The 24,572-nt window shown below is 53.6% G+C and overlaps 1 protein-coding gene across 5 annotated transcripts in view; it reads left to right on the top strand.

Annotated features, from left to right (window-relative positions):
• The first annotated feature begins 1,636 nt into the window (after positions 1 to 1,636).
• Positions 1,637 to 24,572, top strand: part of ITGAD (integrin subunit alpha D) — a 42,567-nt gene continuing 19,631 nt past the window's right edge. For 4 of the 5 annotated variants that reach the window (XR_008447549.1, XR_008447548.1, XM_054053059.1 and 1 more), the window contains exons 1-18: positions 1,637 to 1,709; positions 1,822 to 1,927; positions 3,705 to 3,808; positions 3,895 to 3,959; positions 6,217 to 6,331; positions 6,415 to 6,545; positions 13,232 to 13,377; positions 13,461 to 13,614; positions 14,348 to 14,498; positions 14,582 to 14,655; positions 17,044 to 17,173; positions 18,071 to 18,213; positions 18,913 to 19,053; positions 20,535 to 20,741; positions 22,055 to 22,179; positions 22,266 to 22,423; positions 24,106 to 24,260; positions 24,361 to 24,480. Coding sequence is in view for 3 of the 5 variants with exons in the window: in XM_054053059.1 (XP_053909034.1) it covers positions 1,670 to 1,709; positions 1,822 to 1,927; positions 3,705 to 3,808; positions 3,895 to 3,959; positions 6,217 to 6,331; positions 6,415 to 6,545; positions 13,232 to 13,377; positions 13,461 to 13,614; positions 14,348 to 14,498; positions 14,582 to 14,655; positions 17,044 to 17,173; positions 18,071 to 18,213; positions 18,913 to 19,053; positions 20,535 to 20,741; positions 22,055 to 22,179; positions 22,266 to 22,423; positions 24,106 to 24,260; positions 24,361 to 24,480 (2,265 nt within the window). In the remaining 2 variants the exon portion in view is untranslated. Of the gene's footprint in view, positions 1,710 to 1,821; positions 1,928 to 3,704; positions 3,809 to 3,894; positions 3,960 to 6,216; positions 6,332 to 6,414; positions 6,546 to 13,231; positions 13,378 to 13,460; positions 13,615 to 14,347; positions 14,499 to 14,581; positions 14,656 to 17,043; positions 17,174 to 18,070; positions 18,214 to 18,912; positions 19,054 to 20,534; positions 20,742 to 22,054; positions 22,180 to 22,265; positions 22,424 to 24,105; positions 24,261 to 24,360; positions 24,481 to 24,572 lie in introns of those variants that run through there. The other variant, XM_054053060.1, reaches the window with a different exon arrangement.

Genomic DNA, 24,572 nt, shown 5'->3' with positions numbered 1-24,572 from the left:
GCTCCCAGTCCCCCTCCCAGCGCTCCCAGTCCCCTCCCAGTGCCCCCAGTCCCCCTCCCATTGCTCCCAGTCGCCGCATAGCTGCTCCCAGTCCTCCCAGTCCCGCTCCCAGTGTTCCCAGTACCCTCATTGCTCCTCCCAGTGCCCCCATAGCTGCTCCCAGTGCTCCCAGTCCCCCTCCCAGTCCCCCTCCCAGTGCTCCCAGTACCCTCATTGCCCCTCCCAGTCCCCCTCCCAGTCCCCCTCCCAGTGCTCCCAGTACCCTTATGGCTCCTCCCAGTCCCCCCATAGCTGCTCCCAGCACTCCCAGTCCCTCCCAGTGCTCCCAGTCCCCCTCACAGTGCTCCCAGTCCCCTCTCAGTGCTCCCAGTCCCCCTCCCAGCGCTCCCAGTCCCCCCATCGCCCCTCCCAGTGCTCCCAGTCCCCCTCCCAGTGCTCCCAGTCCCTCTCCCAGTGCTCCCAGTCCCTCTCCCAGTGCCCCCAGTCCCCCTCCCAGTGCCCCCAGTCCCCCTCCCAGTCCCCTCCCAGTGCTCCCAGTCCCCTCCCAGCGCTCCCAGTCCCCTCCCAGCGCTCCCAGTCCCCCTCCCAGCGCTCCCAGTCCCCCTCCCAGTGCTCCCAGTCCCCCTCCCAGTGCTCCCAGTCCCCCTCCCAGTGCTCCCAGTCCCCTTCCCAGCCCCCTTATCGCCTCTCCCAGTGCTCCCAGTCCCCCTCCCAGCGCTCCCAGTCCCCCTCCCAGTCTCCCCAGTCCCCCTCCCAGTGCTCCCAGTCCCCTCCCAGTGCTCCCAGTCCCCCTCCCAGTCCCCCCAGTCCCCCTCCCAGTGCTCCCAGTCCCCTCCCAGTCTCCCTCCCAGTCCCCCCAGTCCCCCTCCCAGTCCTCCCAGTCCTCCCAGTCCCCTTCCCAGCCCCCTTATCGCCTCTCCCAGTGCTCCCAGTCCCCCTCCCAGCGCTCCCAGTCCCCCTCCCAGCGCTCCCAGTCCCCCTCCCAGCGCTCCCAGTCCCCCTCCCAGTGCTCCCAGTCCCCCTCCCAGTGCTCCCAGTACCCTCATTGCTTCTCCCAGTGCTCCCAGTACCCTCCCAGTGCCCCCAGTTCCCTCCCAGTGTCCCCAGTCCCCCTCCCAGTGCTCCCGTTGCTCCCAGTCCCCCTCCCAGTGTCCCCAGTCCAACTCCCAGTGCTCCCAGTCCCTCCCAGTCCTCCCAGTCCCCCTCCCAGTGCTCCCAGTCCCCCTCCCAGTGCTCCCATTCCCCTTCCCAGCCCCCTTATCGCCTCTCCCAGTGCTCCCAGTCCCCCTCCCAGTGCTCCCAGTCCCCCTCCCAGTACTCCCAGTCCCCCCATCGCCCCTCCCAGTGCTCCCAGTCCCCCTCCCAGTGCTCCCAGTCCCCCTCCCAGTGCTCCCAGTCCCCTTCCCAGTGCTCCCAGTCCCCTTCCCAGTGCTCCCAGTCCTCCCAGTCCCCCTCCCAGTGCTCCCAGTCCCCCTCCCAGTGCTCCCAGTCCCCCCAGTCCCCCCGCTCCCAACTTCCCCCCCCCACTCCTCCACCTCCTCCCACTTCCTCCCCCCCTCCCCCCCCCTTCTTCCTTCCCCTCCCAAACCCCAACTTCCCCCTCCCCCATTCCCAGTTCCCCCCCAGTTCCCCCCCAGTTCCCCCCCCCCTCAGTTCCTCAGGCGCCGCTATGGGACCGAGAGGTCTTCTTCTCACCCTCCTGAGCGCCGGTGGGTTCGGGTGGGGCCATTTTTGGGGGGAGTCGAGACTTTGGGGGTCCAATGGATGACCTCAAGGGGTGTCCCCCCCCCCCCCCCATTTTTTTTCCCCCCCTTAACCCAGGTCTGACTTTGGCCTTCGACACCGAAACGCCCATCGTCTTCTCCGGCGACGCCGACGGCGCCTTCGGTGCCGCCGTTGGAGCCTTCGTCAGCAGCGACGGCGGAGGGTGAGGAGGAGAACGCCAGAACGGGGGGGGGGGGACCCCAAAAAATGGTGTCTTTGGGCCCTAAAATGAAGAGTTTGGCCCTAAAAAGGATGGGTTGGACCCCCAAAATGGTGGTTTTGGCTCAAGAAATGGTGAGTTTGGCCCTCAAAATGGTGGGTTTGACCCCAAGATGGTGGGTTTGGCCCTCAAAATGGAGGGTTTGACCCCAAAAATGGAGGGTTTGACCCCAAAATGGTGGTTCTGACCCTCAAAATGGTGGTTCTGACCCTCAAAATGGTGGTTCTGACCCTCAAAATGGAGGGTTTGACCCCCAAAATGATGGGTTTGACCCAAAAAATGATGGGTTTGACCCCAAAATGGTGGTTCTGACCCTCAAAATGGTGGTTCTGACCCCAGAAATGGTGGGTTTGAGCCCAAAAATGACGGGTTTGACCCCAAAATGGTGGTTCTGACCCCCAAAATGGTGGTTCTGACCCCCAAAATGGTGGGTTTGACCCCAGAAATGGTGGGTTTGACCCCTAAAATGAGGGGTTTGACCCCAGAAATGGTGGTTTTGACCCCAAAAATGAGGTTATGGACCCCAGAAATGGTGGGTTTGACCCCCAAAATGGTGATTTTTACCTCAAAAATGGTGGTTCTGACCCACAAAATGGTGGTTTGATCCCCAAAATGGTGGTTTTGAGCCCCAAAATGGTGGTTCTGACCCCAAAAATGGTGGCTTTGACCCCAAAATGGTGGTTTTGACCCCAAAAATGAGGCTCTTGACCTCCAAAATGAGGTTCTTGACCCCCAAAATGGTGGTTCTGACCCCCAAAACGGTGGCTTTTACCCCTAAATGGTGGCTTTGACCCCAAAAATGAGGTTCTTGACTCCCAAATTGGTGGTTCTGACCCCAAAATGGTGGTTCTGACCCCCCAAAAGGTGGTTTTGACCCCAAAAATGAGGTTCTTGACCTCCAAAATGAGGTTTTTGACCCCAAAAATGAGGTTCTTGACCCCCAAAATGGTGGGTTTGACCCCAAAAATAAGGTTCTTGACCTCCAAAATGAGGTTCTTGACGTCAAAATGGTGGTTCTGACCCCCAAAATGGTGGATTTGACCCCAAAAATGAGGTTCTTGACCCCAAAAATGAGGTTCTTGACGTCAAAAATGGTGGTTCTGACCCCCAAAACGGTGCTTTTGACCCCAAAAATGGTTGTTTTGACCCCAAAAATGGTGCTTTTGACCCCCAAAACGGTGCTTTTGACCCCAAAAATCGTGGTTTTGACCCCAAAAATGAGGTTCTTGACCCCCAAAACGGTGGTTCTGACCCCAAAAATGAGGTTCCTGACCTCCAAAAATGAGGTTCTTGACCCCCAAAATGGTGGGTTTGACCCCAAAAATAAGGTTCTTGACCTCCAAAATGAGGTTCTTGACGTCAAAATGGTGGTTCTGACCCCCAAAATGGTGGATTTGACCCCAAAAATGAGGTTCTTGACCCCAAAAATGAGGTTCTTGACGTCAAAAATGGTGGTTCTGACCCCCAAAACGGTGCTTTTGACCCCAAAAATGGTTGTTTTGACCCCAAAAATGGTGCTTTTGACCCCCAAAACGGTGCTTTTGACCCCAAAAATCGTGGTTTTGACCCCAAAAATGAGGTTCTTGACCCCCAAAACGGTGGTTCTGACCCCAAAAATGAGGTTCTTGACCTCCAAAATGAGGTTCTTGACCCCCAAAATGGTGTCTTTGACCCCCAAAATGGTGGTTGTGACTCATGAAGACCCCCTGACCCCCTCCAGGGTGTTGGTGGGCGCTCCCCGGCACCGTCGCGGTGCCGACGGGATGGGACGGATCCATTGGTGCCGACGGAGCTCCGGAACGTGCCGGGAGGTGCCGGTGGGCGGTGAGACCTCCACCAACCCCTTCCATCTCCTGAACCCCAAAGAACCACCGGAGAAGGTGGTGGGAACCCATCGCCTCCTTCCGTAGGAGCCGAAGGCGCCGCCAACGCCTCCTTGGGGTTAACGATGGCCGTCGGCGACCACGGAGCGTTGGTGAGGGGACCCCAAAATTGTTTGGGGGGGACACCAAAGGGGGGGGACCTCCACAGGGGCCAAATGGAGGAGGTGGGACCCCAAAATTGGTCAAACGGAGGAGGTGGGACCTCAAAATTGGTCAAATGGAGGAGGTGGGACCCCAAAATTGGTCAAATGGAGGAGGTGGGACCTCAAAATTGGTCTTTCTGGTGGACATCAGAGTGGTTGAGCCCCAAAATTGGTCAAATTGAGGAGGTGGGACCCCAAAATTGGTGTTTTTGGTGGACATCAAAGTGGTTGAGCCCCAAAATTGGTCAAATGGAGGAGGTGGGACCTCAAAATTGGTCTTTTTGGTGGACATCAAAGTGGTGGAACCCCAAAATTGGTCAAATTGAGGAGGTTTGGACCTCAAAATTGGTGTTTTTGGTGGACACCAAAGTGGTTGAGCCCCAAAATTGGCCAAATTGAGGAGGTGGGACCTCAAAATTGGTCTTTTTGGTGGACATCAAAGTGGTGGAACCCCAAAATTGGCCAAATTGAGGAGATTTAGACCTCAAAATTGGTGTTTTTGGTGGACATCAAAGTGGTTGAACCCCAAAATTGGTCAAATGGAGGAGGTGGGACCCCAAAATTGGCCAAATGGAGGAGGTGGGACCTCCAAATGGGCCAAATGGAGGAGGTGGGACCCCAAAATTGGTGTTTTTGGTGGACATCAAAGTGGTTGAACCCCAAAATTGGTCAAATGGAGGAGGTGGGACCTCAAAATTGGTCAAATTGAGGAGGTGGGACCTCAAAATTGGTGTTTTTGGTGGACATCAAAGTGGTGGAACCCCAAAATTGGTCAAATGGAGGAGGTGGGACCCCAAAATTGGCCAAATGGAGGAGGTGGGACCTCCAAATGGGCCAAATGGAGGAGGTGGGACCTCAAAATTGGTCAAATGGAGGAGGTGGGACCCCAAAATTGGTGTTTTTGGTGGACATCAAAGTGGTTGAACCCCAAAATTGGTCAAATGGAGGAGGTGGGACCCCAAAATTGGTCAAATGGAGGAGGTGGGACCTCAAAATTGGTTTTTTTGGTGGACATCAAAGTGGTGGAGCCCCAAAATTGGTCAAATGGAGGAGGTGGGACCCCAAAATTGGCCAAATGGAGGAGGTGGGACCTCCAAATGGGCCAAATGGAGGAGGTGGGACCTCAAAATTGGTCAAATGGAGGAGGTGGGACCCCAAAATTGGTGTTTTTGGTGGACATCAAAGTGGTTGAACCCCAAAATTGGTCAAATGGAGGAGGTGGGACCTCAAAATTGGTCAAATGGAGGAGGTGGGACCTCAAAATGGGTCAAATGGAGGAGGTGGGACCTCAAAATTGGTCAAATGGAGGAGGTGGGACCCCAAAATTGGTCAAATGGAGGAGGTGGGACCTCAAAATGGGTCAAATGGAGGAGGTGGGACCTCAAAATTGGTGGTTTTGGTGGACATCAAAGTGGTTGAACCCCCAAATTGGCCAAATGGAGGAGGTGGAACCTCAAAATTGGTCAAATGGAGGAGGTGGGACCTCAAAATTGGTCAAATGGAGGAGGTGGGACCTCAAAATGGGTCAAATGGAGGAGGTGGGACCTCCAAATTGGTGTTTTTGGTGGACATCAAAGTGGTGGAACCCCAAAATTGGTCAAATGGAGGAGGTGGGACCCCAAAATTGGTCAAATGGAGGAGGTGGGACCTCAAAATTGGTGTTTTTGGTGGACATCAAAGTGGTGGAACCCCAAAATTGGTCAAATGGAGGAGGTGGGACCTCAAAATTGGTCAAATGGAGGAGGTGGAACCCCAAAATTGGTCAAATGGAGGAGGTGGGACCTCAAAATTGGTCAAATGGAGGAGGTGGGACCTCAAAATTGGTGTTTTTGGTGGACATCAAAGTGGTGGAACCCCAAAATTGGTCAAATGGAGGAGGTGGGACCTCAATATTGGTCAAATGGAGGAGGTGGGACCCCAAAATTGGTCAAATGGAGGAGGGTGGGACCCCAAAATTGGTCAAATGGAGGAGGTGGGACCCCAAAATTGGTCTTTCTGGTGGACATCAAAGTGGTGGAACCCCAAAATTGGTCAAATTGAGGAGGTTTGGACCTCCAAATTGGTGTTTTTGGTGGACATCAAAGTGGTGGGACCCCAAAATTGGTCAAATGAAGGAGGTGGGACCTCCAATTTGGTCAAATGGAGGAGGTTTGGACCTCAAAATTGGTGGTTTTGGTGTCTTCTGACCTCGGTGTCCCCTTTCCAGGTCTGTGGTCCCACTTTGTCCCAAACGTGTGGAGAGAACATCTACGTCAGCGGTTTCTGTGTCCTCCTGGACACCGACTTCCAGGAGCTCCAACGCTTCCCGACCTTTCAACCCCGTACGGAACGTTCTCCTCGAGGGCGGAGAGGTGGGAGGAGGACAACCCGCAGGGGGTTGACCGTTGGTTGTCCTCCGTCTCAGAGTGTCCTCAACGTCCCTCCGATATCGTTTTCCTCATCGACGGCTCCGGAAGTATCAAAGCCGAAGAGTTCGTGAAGATGAAGACCTTTGTGGTGGAGGTGATGAAGCGTTTCAGAGGAACCGACACTCAGGTGAGGGCCAGAAGGTCCTCTGAGACCACCAAAACCCTTCCAGAACCTTCTGGAACTCTTTAGAGCCTTCAAAGACCTCTCTGAGACCACCAAAACCCTTCCAGAACCTTCTGGAACCCCTTTAGATCCTTCAAAGACCCCTCTGAGACCACCAAAACCCTTCCAGAACCCTCTGGAACCCCTTTAGATCCTTCAAAGACCCCTCTGAGACCACCAAAACCCTTCCAGAACCCTCTGGAACCCCTTTAGATCCTTCAAGGACCTCTCTGAGACCACCAAAACCCTTCCAGAACCTTCTGGAACCCCTTTAGATCCTTCAAAGACCCCTTGAAGACCACCAAAACCCTTCCAGAACCCTCTGGAACCCCTTTAGATCCTTCAAAGCCTTCTTGAAGACCACCAAACCCCTTCCAGAACCTTTTGGAACCCCTTTAGATCCTTCAAGACCTTCTTGAAGACCACCAAAACCCTTCCAGAACCCTCTGGAACTCCTTTAGATCCTTCAAAGACCCCTCTGGGACCACCAAAACCCTTCCAGAACCTTCTGGAACCCCTTTAGATCCTTCAAAGACCCCTCTGAGACCACCAAAACCCTTCCAGAACCTTCTGGAACCCCTTTAGATCCTTCAAGGTCTTCTTGAAGACCACCAAAACCCTTCCAGAACCTTCTGGAACCCCTTTAGATCCTTCAAGGTCTTCTTGAAGACCACCAAAACCCTTCCAGAACCCTCTGGAACCCCTTTAGATCCTTCAAAGAGCCCTCTGAGACCACCAAAACCCTTCCAGAACCTTCTGGAACCCCTTTAGATCCTTCAAAGCCTTCTTGAAGACCACCAAAACCCTTCCAGAACCCTCTGGAACCCCTTTAGATCCTTCCAGGACCCCTCTGAGACCACCAAAACCCTTCCAGAACCTTCTGGAACCCCTTTAGATCCTTCAAAGACCTCTCTGAGACCACCAAAACCCTTCCAGAACCTTCTGGAACCCCTTTAGATCCTTCAAATACCTCTCTGAGACCACCAAAACCCTTCCAGAACCCTCTGGAACTCCTTTAGATCCTTCCAGAACCCCTTGAAGACCACCAAAACCCTTCCAGAACCCTCTGGAACCCCTTTAGATCCTTCAAGGACCTCTCTGAGACCACCAAAACCCTTCCAGAACCTTCTGGAACCCCTTTAGATCCTTCAAAGACCCCTTGAAGACCACCAAAACCCTTCCAGAACCCTCTGGAACCCCTTTAGATCCTTCAAAGACCCCTTGAAGACCACCAAAACCCTTCCAGAACCTTCTGGAACCCCTTTAGATCCTTCAAAGACCCCTTGAAGACCACCAAAACCCTTCCAGAACCTTCTGGAACCCCTTTAGATCCTTCAAAGACCCCTTGAAGACCACCAAAACCCTTCCAGAACCCTCTGGAACCCCTTTAGATCCTTCAAGGTCTTCTTGAAGACCACCAAAACCCTTCCAGAACCCTCTGGAACCCCTTTAGATCCTTCAAAGCCTTCTTGAAGACCACCAAAACCCTTCCAGAACTCTCTGGAACCCCTTTAGATCCTTCCAGGACCCCTCTGAGACCACCAAAACCCTTCCAGAACCTTCTGGAAGCCCTTTAGATCCTTCAAGGTCTTCTTGAAGACCACCAAAACCCTTCCAGAACCCTCTGGAACCCCTTTAGATCCTTCAAAGTCCCCTCTGAGACCACCAAAACCCTTCCAGAACCCTCTGGAACCCCTTTAGATCCTTCCAGGACCCCTCTGAGACCACCAAAACCCTTCCAGAACTCTATGGAACCCCTTTAGATCCTTCAAAGCCTTCTTGAAGACCACCAAAACCCTTCCAGAACCCTCTGGAACCCCTTTAGATCCTTCCAGAACCCCTTGAAGACCACCAAAACCCTTCCAGAACCCTCTGGAACCCCTTTAGATCCTTCAAAGACCCCTCTGGGACCACCAAAACCCTTCCAGAACCCCTTTAGATCCTTCCAGGACCCCTTGAAGACCGCCAAAACCCTTCCAGAACCTTCTGGAACCCCTTTAGATCCTTCAAAGACCCCTCTGGGACCACCAAAACCCTTCCAGAACCTTCTGGAACCCCTTTAGATCCTTCAAAGCCTTCTTGAAGACCACCAAAACCCTTCCAGAACCTTCTGGAACCCCTTTAGATCCTTCAAAGCCTTCTTGAAGACCACCAAAACCCTTTCAGAACCCTCTGGAACCCCTTTAGATCCTTCCAGGATCCCTCTGAGTCCACCAAAACCCTTCCAGAATCCTCTGGAACCTCTTCAGATACTTCCAGGACACCTTGAAGACCACCAAAACCCTTCCAGAACCCTCTGGAACCCCTTTAGATCCTTCAAAGCCTTCTTGAAGACCACCAAAACCCTTCCAGAACCTTCTGGAACCCCTTTAGATCCTTCAAAGACCCCTCTGAGACCACCAAAACCCTTCCAGAACCCTCTGGAACCCCTTTAGATCCTTCAAGGTCTTCTTGAAGACCACCAAAACCCTTCCAGAACCCTCTGGAACCCCTTTAGATCCTTCCAGGACCCCTCTGAGACCACCAAAACCCTTCCAGAACCCTCTGGAACCCCTTTAGATCCTTCCAGGACCCCTCTGAGACCACCAAAACCCTTCCAGAACCCTCTGGAACCCCTTTAGATCCTTCCAGGACCCCTCTGAGACCACCAAAACCCTTCCAGAACCCTCTGGAACCCCTTTAGATCCTTCCAGGACCTCTTGAAGACCACCAAAACCCTTCCAGAACCCTCTGGAACCCCTTTAGATCCTTCCAGGACCCCTCTGAGACCACCAAAACCCTTCTTAGAACCTTTTGGAACCCCTTTAGATCCTTCAAGGCCTTCTTGAAGACCACCAAAACCCTTCCAGAACTCTCTGGAACCCCTTTAGATCCTTCCAGGACCCCTCTGAGACCACCAAAACCCTTCCAGAACCTTCTGGAACCCCTTTAGATCCTTCAAAGCCCTCTTGAAGACCACCAAAACCCTTTCAGAACCTTCTGGAACCCCTTTAGATCCTTCCAGAACCCCTTGAAGACCACCAAAACCCTTCCAGAACCCTCTGGAACCCCTTTAGATCCTTCCAGGACCCCTCTGAGACCACCAAAACCCTTCCAGAACCCTCTGGAACCCCTTTAGATCCTTCCAGGACCCCTCTGAGACCACCAAAACCCTTCCAGAACCCTCTGGAACCCCTTTAGATCCTTCAAGACCTTCTTGAAGACCACCAAAACCCTTCAAGAACCCCTTTAGGTCCTTCCAGGACCCCTCTGAGACCACCAAAACCCTTCCAGAACCCTCTGGAACCCCTTTAGATCCTTCAAAGCCTTCCTGAAGACCACCAAAACCCTTCCAGAACCCTCCGGAACCCCTTTAGATCCTTCAAAGACCCCTCTGAGACCACCAAAACCCTTCCAGAACCCTCTGGAACCCCTTTAGATCCTTCAAAGCCTTCCTGAAGACCACCAAAACCCTTCCAGAACCCTCCGGAACCCCTTTAGATCCTTCAAAGACCCCTCTGAGACCACCAAAACCCTTCCAGAACCCTCTGGAACCCCTTTAGATCCTTCAAAGCCTTCTCAAAGACCACCAAAACCCTTCCAGAACCCTCTGGAACCCCTTTAGATCCTTCAAAGCCTTCTTGAAGACCACCAAAACCCTTCTTAGAACCTTTTGGAACCCCTTTAGATCCTTCCAGGACCCCTCTGAGACCACCAAAACCCTTCCAGAACCTTCTGGAACCCCTTTAGAGACTTCAAAGACCTCTCTGAGACCACCAAAACCCTTCCAGAACCCTCTGGAACCCCTTTAGATCCTTCAAGGACCCCTCTGAGACCACCAAAACCCTTCCAGAACCTTCTGGAACCCCTTTAGATCCTTCAAAGACCTCTCTGAGACCACCAAAACCCTTCCAGAACCTTCTGGAACCCCTTTAGATCCTTCAAATACCTCTCTGAGACCACCAAAACCCTTCCAGAACCCTCTGGAACCCCTTTAGATCCTTCAAGGACCTCTCTGAGACCACCAAAACCCTTCCAGAACCTTCTGGAACCCCTTTAGATCCTTCAAAGACCCCTTGAAGACCACCAAAACCCTTCCAGAACCCTCTGGAACCCCTTTAGATCCTTCAAAGCCTTCTTGAAGACCACCAAACCCCTTCCAGAACCTTCTGGAACCCCTTTAGATCCTTCAAGGTCTTCTTGAAGACCACCAAAACCCTTCCAGAACCCTCTGGAACCCCTTTAGATCCTTCAAAGCCTTCTTGAAGACCACCAAAACCCTTCCAGAACTCTCTGGAACCCCTTTAGATCCTTCCAGGACCCCTCTGAGACCACCAAAACCCTTCCAGAACCTTCTGGAAGCCCTTTAGATCCTTCAAGGTCTTCTTGAAGACCACCAAAAGCCTTCCAGAACCCTCTGGAACCCCTTTAGATCCTTCAAAGTCCCCTCTGAGACCACCAAAACCCTTCCAGAACCCTCTGGAACCCCTTTAGATCCTTCCAGGACCCCTCTGAGACCACCAAAACCCTTCCAGAACTCTCTGGAACCCCTTTAGATCCTTCAAAGCCTTCTTGAAGACCACCAAAACCCTTCCAGAACCCTCTGGAACCCCTTTAGATCCTTCCAGAACCCCTTGAAGACCACCAAAACCCTTCCAGAACCCTCTGGAACCCCTTTAGATCCTTCAAAGACCCCTCTGGGACCACCAAAACCCTTCCAGAACCCCTTTAGATCCTTCCAGGACCCCTTGAAGACCGCCAAAACCCTTCCAGAACCTTCTGGAACCCCTTTAGATCCTTCAAAGACCCCTCTGGGACCACCAAAACCCTTCCAGAACCTTCTGGAACCCCTTTAGATCCTTCAAAGCCTTCTTGAAGACCACCAAAACCCTTCCAGAACCTTCTGGAACCCCTTTAGATCCTTCAAAGCCTTCTTGAAGACCACCAAAACCCTTTCAGAACCCTCTGGAACCCCTTTAGATCCTTCCAGGATCCCTCTGAGTCCACCAAAACCCTTCCAGAATCCTCTGGAACCTCTTCAGATACTTCCAGGACACCTTGAAGACCACCAAAACCCTTCCAGAACCCTCTGGAACCCCTTTAGATCCTTCAAAGCCTTCTTGAAGACCACCAAAACCCTTCCAGAACCTTCTGGAACCCCTTTAGATCCTTCAAAGACCCCTCTGAGACCACCAAAACCCTTCCAGAACCTTCTGGAACCCCTTTAGATCCTTCAAAGACCCCTCTGAGACCACCAAAACCCTTCCAGAACCCTCTGGAACCCCTTTAGATCCTTCAAAGACCCCTCTGAGACCACCAAAACCCTTCCAGAACCCTCTGGAACCCCTTTAGATCCTTCCAGGACCACTCTGAGACCACCAAAACCCTTCCAGAACCCTCTGGAACCCCTTTAGATCCTTCAAAGCCTTCTTAAAGACCACCAAAACCCTTCCAGAACCCTCTGGAACCCCTTTAGATCCTTCCAGGACCCCTCTGAGACCACCAAAACCCTTCCAGAACCCTCTGGAACCCCTTTAGATCCTTCAAAGCCTTCTTGAAGACCACCAAAACCCTTCCAGAACCCTCTGGAACCCCTTTAGATCCTTCAAAGACCCCTTGAAGACCACCAAAACCCTTCCAGAACTCTCTGGAACCCCTTTAGATCCTTCAAAGACCCCTCTGAGACCACGAAAACCCTTCCAGAACCCTCTGGAACCCCTTTAGATCCTTCAAAGAGCCCTCTGAGACCACCAAAACCCTTCCAGAACCTTCTGGAACCCCTTTAGATCCTTCCAGGACCCCTCTGAGACCACCAAAACCCTTCCAGAACCCTCTGGAACCCCTTTAGATCCTTCAAAGACCCCTCTGAGACCACCAAAACCCTTCCAGAACCCTCTGGAACCCCTTTAGATCCTTCAAAGACCCCTCTGAGACCACCAAAACCCTTCTTAGAACCTTTTGGAACCCCTTTAGATCCTTCAAAGACCCCTCTGAGACCACCAAAACCCTTCCAGAACCTTCTGGAACCCCTTTAGATCCTTCAAAGCCTTCTTAAAGACCACCAAAACCCTTCCAGAACCCCTTTAGGTCCTTCAAAGACCCCTCTGAGACCACCAAAACCCTTCCAGAACCCTCTGGAACCCCTTTAGATCCTTCAAAGACCCCTCTGAGACCACCAAAACCCTTCTTAGAACCTTTTGGAACCCCTTTAGATCCTTCAAGGCCTTCTTGAAGACCACCAAAACCCTTCCAGAACCCTCAGGAACCCCTTTAGGTCCTTCAAAGTCCTCTCTGAGACCACCAAAACCCTTCCAGAACCTTCTGGAACCCCTTTAGATCCTTCAAAGCCCTCTTGAAGACCACCAAAACCCTTTCAGAACCTTCTGGAACCCCTTTAGATCCTTCAAAGCCTTCTTGAAGACCACCAAAACCCTTCCAGAACCCTCTGGAACCCCTTTAGATCCTTCAAAGCCTTCTTGAAGACCACCAAAACCCTTCCAGAACCCTCTGGAACCCCTTTAGATCCTTCCAGGACCTCTTGAAGACCACCAAAACCCTTCCAGAACCCCTTTAGATCCTTCAAGACCTTCTTGAAGACCCCCAAACCCCTTCTTAGAACCTTCTGGAAGCCCTCTGAGACCCTTCCCGTCGCCCTTTGGTGTCTTCTCCAGTTCGCCCTCACTCAGTTCTCCCACCTGGTTGTCCACCATTTTGATTTCCACGCTTTCCGCCGCTCCCGAGATCCAACGCTTCTCCTGGCGGAGGTCCACCAGCTCGGAAGGACCACTCGGACGGCCACGGCCATCGCCGATGTCCTGTGAGATATTCCCACCACCCTTCCACCCCCATTTTGGGGCCTTCAAAGGGTTCTTTGAGGTCTCCTATGGACCTTCCGGGCAGGACGAGGACCTTCACGGCGGCCGCGGGCGGCCGAGAAGATGCGTTGAAGGTCCTCATCGTCATCACCGATGGCCAAAAGTTCCGCGACGATCGCCGCTACGAGGATGTCATTCCCTTGGCCGAAAAGATGGACGTCACGCGCTACGCCATCGGCGTGAGGACAACAGCTCCATCTCCTCCATCTCCTCCATCTCCTCCATCTCCTCCATCTCCTCCATCTCCTCCATCTCCTCCATCTCCTCCATCTCCTCCTCCATCTCCTCCTCCATCTCCTCCTCCATCTCCTCCTCCATCTCCTCCTCCATCTCCTCCTCCATCTCCTCCTCCATCTCCTCCTCCATCTCCTCCTCCATCTCCTCCTCCAACTCCTCCTCCATCTCCTCCATCTCCTCCTCCATCTTCTCCTCCATCTCCTCCTCCATCTCCTCCTCCATCTCCTCCTCCATCTCCTCCATCTCCTCCTCCATCTCCTCCATCTCCTCCTCCATCTCCTCCATCTCCTCCATCTCCTCCTCCATCTCCTCCTCCATCTCCTCCATCTCCTCCTCCATGTTCTCCTCCATCTCCTCCTCCATCTCCTCCTCCATCTCCTCCATCTCCTCCATCTCCTCCATCTCCTCCTCCATCTCCTCCTCCATCTCCTCCATCTCCTCCTCCATCTCCTCCATCTCCTCCATCTCCTCCTCCATCTCCTCCATCTCCTCCTCCATCTTCTCCTCCATCTCCTCCTCCATCTCCTCCTCCATCTCCTCCATCTCCTCCTCCATCTCCTCCATCTTCTCCTCCATCTCCTCCTCCATCTCCTCCTCCATCTCCTCCATCTCCTCCATGTTCTCCTCCATCTCCTCCTCCATCTCCACCATCTCCTCGTGTCCTCTCCTCTCCAGATCGGTCGTTCCTTCTCCACCCCTGAAGCCCTCCAAGAACTTCTCACCATCTCCTCGAAGCCCTCTCAGGACTTCGTCTTCCGGGTGGACAACTTTGAGGCCCTCCATGGCATTCAGGAGCAGCTCCACCACAAGATCTTCTCCGTCGAAGGTAACCGACGGCCCTTCGCCACCACCCCGTGGACCTCTGGTGGCCGTTGTCTTCTTCTCAGGCTCCTCCCACCGCCTCCTCAGGGACGCGCCAGGTCCACGGCAGCTCCTTCCAGCTGGAGATGAGTCAAGAGGGCTTCAGCGCCACCTTCGCTCCCGTGAGTGGACACCTAAAAAAGGGACCTCCGGAGCTCTATGGAACCTTCTGGAGCTCTCGCGGTTCTTCCAGGAAGGTTCTGGAGATCTTGGAGACCTCCATGGAGGTTTGGGAGAGGTCTTTGAGGTCTCCATGAAGGTTCTGGAGCTCTCGAGAAGGTTCTGGAGAGATCTTTGAGGTCTCCATGAAGGTTCTGGAGCTCTCAAGAATGTTCTGGAGAGATCTTTGAGGTCTCCATGAAGGTTCTGGAGCTCTTGAGAATGTTCTGGAGAGATCTTTGAGGTCTCCATGAAGGTTCTGGAGCTCTTGAGAAGGTTCTGGAGAGATCTTTGAGGTCTCCATGAAGGTTCTGGAGCTCCCGAGAAGGTTCTGGAGAGGTCTTTGGGGCCTCCAGAAGGTTCCGGAGAGATCTTTGGTTCCTCCAGAAGGTTCTGGAGAGGTCTTTGGGGCCTCCAGAAGGTTCCGGAGAGATCTTTGGTTCCTCCAGAAGGTTCCGGAGAGATCTTTGAGGTCTCCATGAAGGTTCTGGAGCTCTCAAGAAGGTTCTGGAGAGATCTTTGGGGCCTTCAGAAGGTTCCGGAGAGATCTTTGCGGTCTCCATGAAGGTTCTGGAGCTCTCGAGAAGGTTCTGGAGAGATCTTTGAGGTCTCCATGAAGGTTCTGGAGCTCTTGAGAAGGTTCTGGAGAGATCTTTGGGACCTCCAGAAGGTTCTGGAGAGATCTTTGAGGTCTCTATGAAGGTTCTGGAGCTTCTGAGAAGGTTCTGGAGAGATCTTTGAGGTCTCCATGAAGGTTCTGGAGCTCCTGAGAAGGTTCCAGAGAGATCTTTGAGGTCTCCATGAAGGTTCTGGAGCTCTCGAGAAGGTTCTGGAGAGATCTTTGAGGTCTCCATGAAGGTTCTGGAGCTCTTGAGAAGGTTCTGGAGAGATCTTTGAGGTCTCCATGAAGGTTCTGGAGCTCTTGAGAAGGTTCTGGAGAGATCTTTGGGACCTCCAGAAAGTTCTGGAGAGATCTTTGAGGTCTCCATGAAGGTTCTGGAGCTCTCGAGAAGGTTCTGGAGAGGTCTTTGGTTCCTCCAGAAGGTTCTGGAGAGATCTTTGAGGTCTCCATGAAGGTTCTGGAGCTCCCGAGAAGGTTCTGGAGAGGTCTTTGGTTCCTCCAGAAGGTTCTGGAGAGATCTTTGGGGCCTCCAGAAGGTTCTGGAGAGATCTTTGAGGTCTCCATGAAGGTTCTGGAGCTCCCGAGAAGGTTCTGGAGAGAGCTTTGAGGTCTCCATGAAGGTTCTGGAGCTCTCGAGAAGGTTCTGGAGAGGTCTTTGGTTCCTCCAGAAGGTTCCGGAGAGATCTTTGGGACCTCCAGAAGGTTCTGGAGAGATCTTTGAGGTCTCCATGAAGGTTCTGGAGCTCTCAAGAAGGTTCTGGAGAGATCTTTGGTTCCTCCAGAAGGTTCCGGAGAGATCTTTGAGGTCTCCATGAAGGTTATGGAGCTCTCCAGAAGGTTCTGGAGAGATCTTTGAGGTCTCCATGAAGGTTCTGGAGAGATCTTTGGGGCCTCCAGAATGTTCTGGAAAGATCTTTGAGGTCTCCCGAAGGTTCCGGAGAGATCTTTGGGGTCTCCAGAAGGTTCCGGAGCTCTCAGTTCCTCTTCCAGAAGGTTCCGGAGCTCTCGAGAAGGTTCCGGAGCTCTCGAGAAGGTTCTGGAGCTCTTGAGAAGGTTCTGGAGCTCTCGGTTCCTCCTCCAGAAGGTTCCGAAGCTCTCGGTTCCTCCATGAAGAGCTCTCAGTTCCTCCTCCAGAAGGTTCTGAAGCTCCTCCAGAAGGTTCTGGAGCTCTCGAGAAGGTTCTGGAGCTCTCAGTTCCTCTTCCAGAAGGTTCTGAAGCTCCTCCAGAAGGTTCCGGAGCTCTCAAGAAGCTTCTGGAGCTCTTGAGAAGGTTCTGGAGCTCTCAGTTCCTCTTCCAGAAGGTTCTGAAGCTCCTCCAGAAGGTTCTGAAGCTCTCGGTTCCTCCATGAAGAGCTCTCAGGTCCTCCTCCAGAAGGTTCTGAAGCTCCTCCAGAAGGTTCTGGAGCTCTCGAGAAGGTTCTGAAGCTCTTGAGAAGGTTCCGAAGCTCTCAGTTCCTCCATGAAGAGCTCTCAGTTCCTCTTCCAGAAGGTTCTGAAGCTCCTTCAGAAGGTTTCGGAGCTCTTGAGAAGGTTCTGGAGCTCTCGAGTTCCTCCTCCAGAAGGTTCTGGAGCTCTCGAGAAGGTTCTGGAGCTCTCAGTTCATCTTCCAGAAGGTTCTGGAGCTCTGGAGAAGGTTCCGGAGCTCTGGAGAAGGTTCTGGAGCTCTCGAGAAGGTTCTGGAGCTCTGGAGAAGGTTCCGGAGCTCTCGTGGTGTCCTCTGTCCCCGCAGGAAGGTCCTCTGGTGGGGGCGGTGGGCGCCTACGATTGGGCCGGAGGGGCGTGGCTTTACGGCGCCGGCGGAGACCGCACTTGGCTCAACGTCTCCAACGGTGGTCACGACGTGGACAACTCCTACCTGGGTGAGACACCGCCACCACGCGGACATCTTGGGGCCTCCAGAAGGTTCCGCAGCTCTTGAGAAGGTTCTGGAGCTCCTCCAGAAGGTTCCGGAGGTCTCAGTTCCTCCTCCAGAAGGTTCTGACGCTCCTCCAGAAGATTCCGGAGGTCTCAGTTCCTCCTTTAGAAGGTTCTGGAGCTCTTGAGAAGGTTCCGGAGCTCTCAGTTCCTCCTCTAGAAGGTTCTGGAGCTCTTGAGAAGGTTCTGGAGCTCCTCCAGAAGGTTCTGGAGCTCTTGAGAAGGTTCTGAAGCTCCTCCAGAAGGTTCTGGAGCTCTCGGTTCCTCCTTTAGAAGGTTCTGGAGCTCCTCCAGAAGGTTCCGGAGCTCTCAGGTCCTCCTCTAGAAGGTTCTGGAGCTCTTGAGAAGGTTCCGGAGCTCTCAGTTCCTCCTCCAGAAGGTTCCAGAGCTCTTGAGAAGGTTCCGGAGCTCTCAGGTCCTCCTCCAGAAGGTTCTGGAGCTCCTCCAGAAGGTTCCAGAGCTCTCAATTCCTCCTCCAGAAGGTTCTGGAGCTCTCGGTTCCTCCTTTAGAAGGTTCTGGAGCTCTTGAGAAGGTTCTGGAGCTCTCAATTCCTCCTCCAGAAGGTTCTGAAGCTCCTCCAGAAGGTTCCGGAGCTCTCAGTTCCTCCTCCAGAAGGTTCTGAAGCTCCTCCAGAAGGTTCTGGAGCTCTTGAGAAGGTTCCAGGAGCTCTGCAGAAGGTTCTGGAGCTCTCAGTTCCTCCTTTAGAAGGTTCTGAAGCTCCTCCAGAAGGTTCTGGAGCCCTCAGGTCCTCCTCCAGAAGGTTCCGGAGCCCTTGAGAAGGTTCTGAAGCCCTTGAGAAGGTTCCGGAGCTCCGATGGTCTCAGGTTCTCCGTCTCCGTAGGTTTCGCGGTGGAGTCGTTGTCCGTCGACGGTCACCGGGCGGTGGCTTTGGGCGCCCCTCGCTACGGCCACCGCGGCCGTCTCGTCCTTCTCCAGCGCCGAGGAGACTCCTGGGACCTCCTCGGAGACGCCCTCGGGCCTCAGGTCAGGGGGGACAACCGCAGGGGCTCCGTCCTTCAGGTCCTCTCGTGGAGGTCTTCACTTGAGGTCTTCAGTTGAGGTCTTCATTGAGGTCTTCATTTGAGGTCTTCATTTGAGGTCTTCATTTGAGGTCTTCATTTGAGGTCTTCACTTTGAGGTCTTCATTTGAGGTCTTCATTTGAGGTCTTCACTTTGAGGTCTTCACTTTGAGGTCTTCATAATTGAGGTCTTCATTTGAGGTCTTCATTTGAGGTCTTCATTTGAGGTCTTCATTTGAGGTCTTCACTTTGAGGTCTTCATTTGAGGTCTTCAGTTGAGGTCTTCACTTTGAGGTCCTCACTTTGAGGTCTTCATTGGAGCTCTTCATTTGAGGTCTTCATTTGAGGTCTTCATTTGAGGTCTTTATTTGAGGTCTTCATTTGAGGTCTTCATGTGGAGATCTTCATGTTGAGGTCTTCACGTTGAGGTCCTTCACGTTGAGGTCTCCACTTTGAGATCCTTACATTGAGGTCTTCATTTGAGGTCTTCAGTTGAGGTCCTCACTTTGAGGTCTTCATGTGGAGATCTTCATGTTGAGGTCTTCACGTTGAGGTCCTCATTTGAGGTCCTCATTTGAGGTCTTCATTTGAGGTCTTCATTTGAGGTCTTCATTTGAGGTCTTCTCGTTGAGGTCCTCACGTTGAGGTCCTCGTGGTCTCCCAGGTGGGCGGAGCCTTTGGGTCGTCCCTCTGCGCTGTGGACACGGACGGAGACGGTTCGGCCGAAGTCATCCTGGTGGGAACCCCCTTCTTCTACGGAGGGGGCAGTGGTGGCCGTGTGGACCTCTGTGACCTCCACCCCGAGGTGAGACCCCATCCCACCACCTGAGAACCTCCTAAACCCTATATAGACCCCATCCCACCACCTGAGGACCTCCTAAACCCCTCTGGAGACCCCATCCCACCACCTGAGGACCTCCTAAACCCCTCTGGAGACCCCATCCCACCACCTGAGAACCTCCTAAACCCTATATAGACCCCATCCCACCACCTGAGGACCTCCTAAACCCTATATAGACCCCATCCCACCACCTGAGGACCTCCTAAACCCTATATAGACCCCATCCCACCACCTGAGGACCTCCTAAACCCTATATAGACCCCATCCCACCACCTGAGGACCTCCTAAACCCTATATAGACCCCATCCCACCACCTGAGGACCTCCTAAACCCTATATAGACCCCATCCCACCACCTGAGGACCTCCTAAACCCTATATAGACCCCATCCCACCACCTGAGGACCTCCTAAACCCCTCTGGAGACCCCATACCACCACCTGAGGACCTCCTAAACCCTATATAGACCCCATCCCACCACCTGAGGACCTCCTAAACCCCTCTGGAGACCCCATCCCACCACCTGAGGACCTTCTAAACCCTATATAGACCCCATCCCACCAACTGAGGACCTCCCAAACCCCTCTGGAGACCCCATCCCACCACCTGAGGACCTCCTAAACCCTATATAGACCCCATCCCACCACCTGAGGACCTCCTAAACCCTCTGGAGACCCCATCCCACCACCTGAGGACCTCCTAAACCCCCTGGAGACCCCATCCCACCACCTGAGGACCTCCTAAACCCCTCTGGAGACCCCATCCCACCACCTGAGGTCCTCCTAAACCCTCTGGAGACCCCATCCCACCACCTGAGGACCTCCTAAACCCTCTGGAGACCCCATCCCACCACCTGAGGACCTCCTAAACCCTATATAGACCCCATCCCACCACCTGAGGACCTCCCAAACCCCTCTGGAGACCCCATCCCACCACCTGAGGACCTCCTAAACCCTATGGAGACCCCATCCCACCACCTGAGGACCTCCTAAACCCTATGGAGACCCCATCCCACCACCTGAGGACCTCCTAAACCCTCTGGAGACCCCATCCCACCACCTGAGGACCTCCTAAACCCTATGGAGACCCCATCCCACCACCTGAGGACCTCCTAAACCCCTCTGGAGACCCCATTCCATCACCTGAGGACCTCCCAAACCCTCTGGAGACCCCGTCCCACCACCTGAGGACCTCCTAAACCCCTCTGGAGACCCCATTCCATCACCTGAGGACCTCCTAAACCCTATGGAGACCCCATCCCACCACCTGAGGACCTCCTAAACCCCTCTGGAGACCCCATCCCACCACCTGAGGACCTCCTAAACCCTCTGGAGACCCCATCCCACCACCTGAGGACCTCTTAAACCCCTATGTAGACCCCATCCCACCACCTGAGGACCTCCTAAACCCCTCTGAGACCCCATCCCACCACTGAGGACCTCTCCAGGCTCCTCGGCTTCGCTGTGGTCGTGTCCTCCGTGGAGCTCCTGGTCATCTTCTGGGTGGCTTTGGTGCCACCGTGGCCAAAGTTGGGGACGTGGATGGTGACCGTTGGCCCGAAGTGGCCATCGGAGCACCTCTGGAGGACAACGAGAGCGGCGCCGTCTACATCTTCAGAGGACGTTGGGATGGAGTCCACCTCAACTACATCCAGGTGGGACCTTCGGGAGGTGGAGAACGGTGGGGGGGGAGGAGGTTCTGGTGGTGGAATGACCTCAAAATGGAGAACTTTGGGTTCTTCAGTGGTGGAATGACCTCAAAATGGAGAACTTTGGGTTCTTCTGATGGTGGAATGACCTCAAAATGGAGAACTTTGGGTTCTTCTGATGGTGGAATGACCTCAAAATGGAGAACTTTGGGTTCTTCTGATGGTGGAATGACCTCAAAATGGAGAACTTTGGGTTCTTCAGTGGTGGAATGTCCTCAAAATGGAGAACTTTGGGTTCTTCTGATGGTGGAATGTCCTCAAAATGGAGAACTTTGGGTTCTTCAGTGGTGGAATGACCTCAAAATGGAGAACTTTGGGTTCTTCTGATGGTGGAATGTCCTCAAAATGGAGAACTTTGGGTTCTTCAGTGGTGGAATGACCTCAAAATGGAGAACTTTGGGTTCTTCAGTGGTGGAATGACCTCAAAATGGAGAACTTTGGGTTCTTCTGATGGTGGAATGACCTCAAAATGGAGAACTTTGGGTTCTTCTGATGGTGGAATGTCCTCAAAATGGAGAACTTTGGGTTCTTCAGTGGTGGAATGACCTCAAAATGGAGAACTTTGGGTTCTTCAGTGGTGGAATGACCTCAAAATGGAGAACTTTGGGTTCTTCAGTGGTGGAATGACCTCAAAATGGAGAACTTTGGGTTCTTCTGATGGTGGAATGACCTCAAAATGGAGAACTTTGGGTTCTTCTGATGGTGGAATGACCTCAAAATGGAGAACTTTGGGTTCTTCAGTGGTGGAATGTCCTCAAAATGGAGAACTTTGGGTTCTTCAGTGGTGGAATGTCCTCAAAATGGAGAACTTTGGGTTCTTCTGATGGTGGAATGACCTCAAAATGGAGAACTTTGGGTTCTTCTGATGGTGGAATGTCCTCAAAATGGAGAACTTTGGGTTCTTCTGATGGTGGAATGACCTCAAAATGGAGAACTTTGGGTTCTTCTGATGGTGGAATGACCTCAAAATGGAGAACTTTGGGTTCTTCAGTGGTGGAATGACCTCAAAATGGAGAACTTTGGGTTCTTCTGATGGTGGAATGTCCTCAAAATGGAGAACTTTGGGTTCTTCAGTGGTGGAATGACCTCAAAATGGAGAACTTTGGGTTCTTCAGTGGTGGAATGACCTCAAAATGGAGAACTTTGGGTTCTTCAGTGGTGGAATGTCCTCAAAATGGAGAACTTTGGGTTCTTCTGATGGTGGAACGTTCTGGAGAGGTCAAACGAAGATCTCCTGAAGGTCCTTCTGTCCCTCACAGCGCATCTCCGGCCACCGCTTCTCCGTCCGCCATTTTGGCCGCGCCCTCAGCGGTGGACGGGACCTCACGGAGGACCTTCTTCCCGACGTGGCCGTGGGCGCTGAAGGTCGCGTTCTTCTCCTCAGGTGGGTCCCATCCTGGACCTCAGGGATGGAGAAGAGGTCCTCTCGGGCCACCGCTTCTCCATCGTTGTCTTCTCCATCTCCTCAAGGTCACGGCCGCGTCTTCGCGTGGCCGCAACGGTGACCTTTCAACCTCCAGAGGTCCTCGAGGCCACCGGGAGATGTCCCCAAGAGGACACCACTCTACGGGAGGTGTCCAAAGTCCACATCTGCTTCGAGGGCACCAAAGCCACCAATGATACCTACGGTGAGGGCCACCAAAACCCTCCGGAGATGTCCTCAAGGGGCTCCGGATCTTCTCCAGGACCTCCTGAACCCCTCGGAGATGTCCTTATGGCCTTCAGAACCCCCTGAGATGCCCTCAGATCTTCTCCAGGACCTCCTCAACCCCTCTGAGATGTCCTTATGGCCTTCAGAACCCCATTGAGATGTCCTCAAGGGGCTCCAGATCCTCTCCAGGACCTCCTCAACCCCTCTGAGATGTCCTTATGGCCTTCAGAACCCCCCTGAGATGTTCTTATGGCCTTCAGAACCCCATTGAGATGTCCTTATGGCCTCCAGAACCCCATTGAGATGTCCTTATGGCCTTCAGAACCCCATTGAGATGTCCTCAAGGGGCTCCGGGTCTTCTCCAGGACCTCCTGAACCCCTCTGAGATGTCCTTATGGCCTTCAGAACCCCTCTGAGATGTCCTTATGGCCTTCAGAACCCCTCTGAGATGTCCTTATGGCCTTCAGAACCCCCTGAGATGCCCTCAGATCTTCTCAAGGACCTCCTCAACCCCTCTGAGATGTCCTTATGGCCTTCAGAACCCCTCTGAGATGTCCTCATGGCCTTCAGAACCCCTCTGAGATGTCCTCATGGCCTTCAGAACCCTATTGAGATGTTCCTATGACCTTCAGAACCCCTCTGAGATGTCCTTATGGCCTTCAGAACCCCTCTGAGATGTCCTTATGGCCTTCAGAACCCCATTGAGATGTCCTTACGGCCTTCAGAACCCCTCTGAGATGTCCTTATGGCCTTCAGAACCCCTCTGAGATGTCCTCATGGCCTTCAGAACCCCTCTGAGATGTCCTTATGGCCTTCAGAACCCCATTGAGATGTCCTCAAGGGGCTCCAGATCTTCTCCAGGACCTCCTGAACCCCTCTGAGATGTCTTTATGGCGTTCAGAACCCCTCTGAGATGTCCTTATGGCCTCCAGAACCCCATTGAGACACCATCCGTCCCCTTTAGATGTCCCCTATGACCTCCAGAACCCCATTGAGATGCTGTCCGTCCCCTTTAATGTCCCCCAGGACCTCCTCAACCCCTTTGAGACATCTTTATGGCCTCCAGAACCCCATTGAGACACCGCCCGTCCCCTTTAATGTCCCCCAGGACCTCCAGAACCACTCTGAGACATCTTTATGGCCTCCAGAACCCCATTGAGACACCGTCCGTCCCCTTTAATGTCCCCTATGACCTCCAGAACCCCATTGAGACACTGTCCGTCCCCTTTTAATGTCCCCTATGACCTCCTGAACCCCTTTGAGACATCTTTATGGCCTCCAGAACCCCCTTGAGACGCCGTCCGTCCCCCTTAGGTGTCCCCTATGACCTCCAGAACCCCATTGAGACACCGTCCGTCCCCCTTAGATGTCCCCCAGGACCTCCTCAACCCCTCTGAGAAGTCCTTATGACCTCCAGAACCCCATTGAGACGCCGTCCGTCCCCTTTAGATGTCCCCTATGGCCTCCAGAACCCCTCTGAGACACCGTCCGTCCCCTTTAATGTCCCCCAGGACCATCTCAACCCCTTTGAGACATCTTTATGGCCTCCAGAACCCCATTGAGACACCGTCCGTCCCCTTTTAATGTCCCCTATGACCTCCAGAACCCCTTTGAGACGCCGTCCGTTCCCTTTTAATGTCCCCCCCGTCTTTCCCGCAGGTTCCGAACTGTCCGTTTCACTTCCGTTCCGGGCGACGTTGGATCCCGGTCGGGCATCGTCGCGAGCGGTGTTCGTGGGGGTCGGGGGGACACTTATTGGGACGGAACGAGTGGCGTTGGGACGACGGTGTCGGGTGGTGTCCGTCGCGGTGGTGGTGAGAGAGGGGTGGAAATGGGGGGGACGGAATAAGGGGACGGAATAGGGGGACGGACTGGATCTGAGGGGGGGGGGGGAACTCTTTTTGTGTGGCACAGGGTTGTCCGCGGGAGGTCACGACCCCTGTGAAGCTCCTCCTCAGCTACGGACAACGAGAGCCGCGGGACGGACAGACGGTCGTCATCGTCCCCTCCGGACAGACGGACGTCAGCGCCACGGTCCGGGGGGAAAGGGGGAAGGGTTAAGGGGACGGACAGAGGGATATGGGGAGGGATTAAGGGGACGGACAGAGGGATGTGGGGAGGGATTA

Source organism: Cuculus canorus, chromosome 38 (genome assembly GCF_017976375.1).
Source record: "Cuculus canorus isolate bCucCan1 chromosome 38, bCucCan1.pri, whole genome shotgun sequence".
In the NCBI taxonomy this organism is placed as follows: Eukaryota; Metazoa; Chordata; class Aves; order Cuculiformes; family Cuculidae; genus Cuculus; species Cuculus canorus.
Note: the sequence above shows the minus strand (reverse complement) of the source record. Positions and strands in the feature narration are given on the sequence as shown.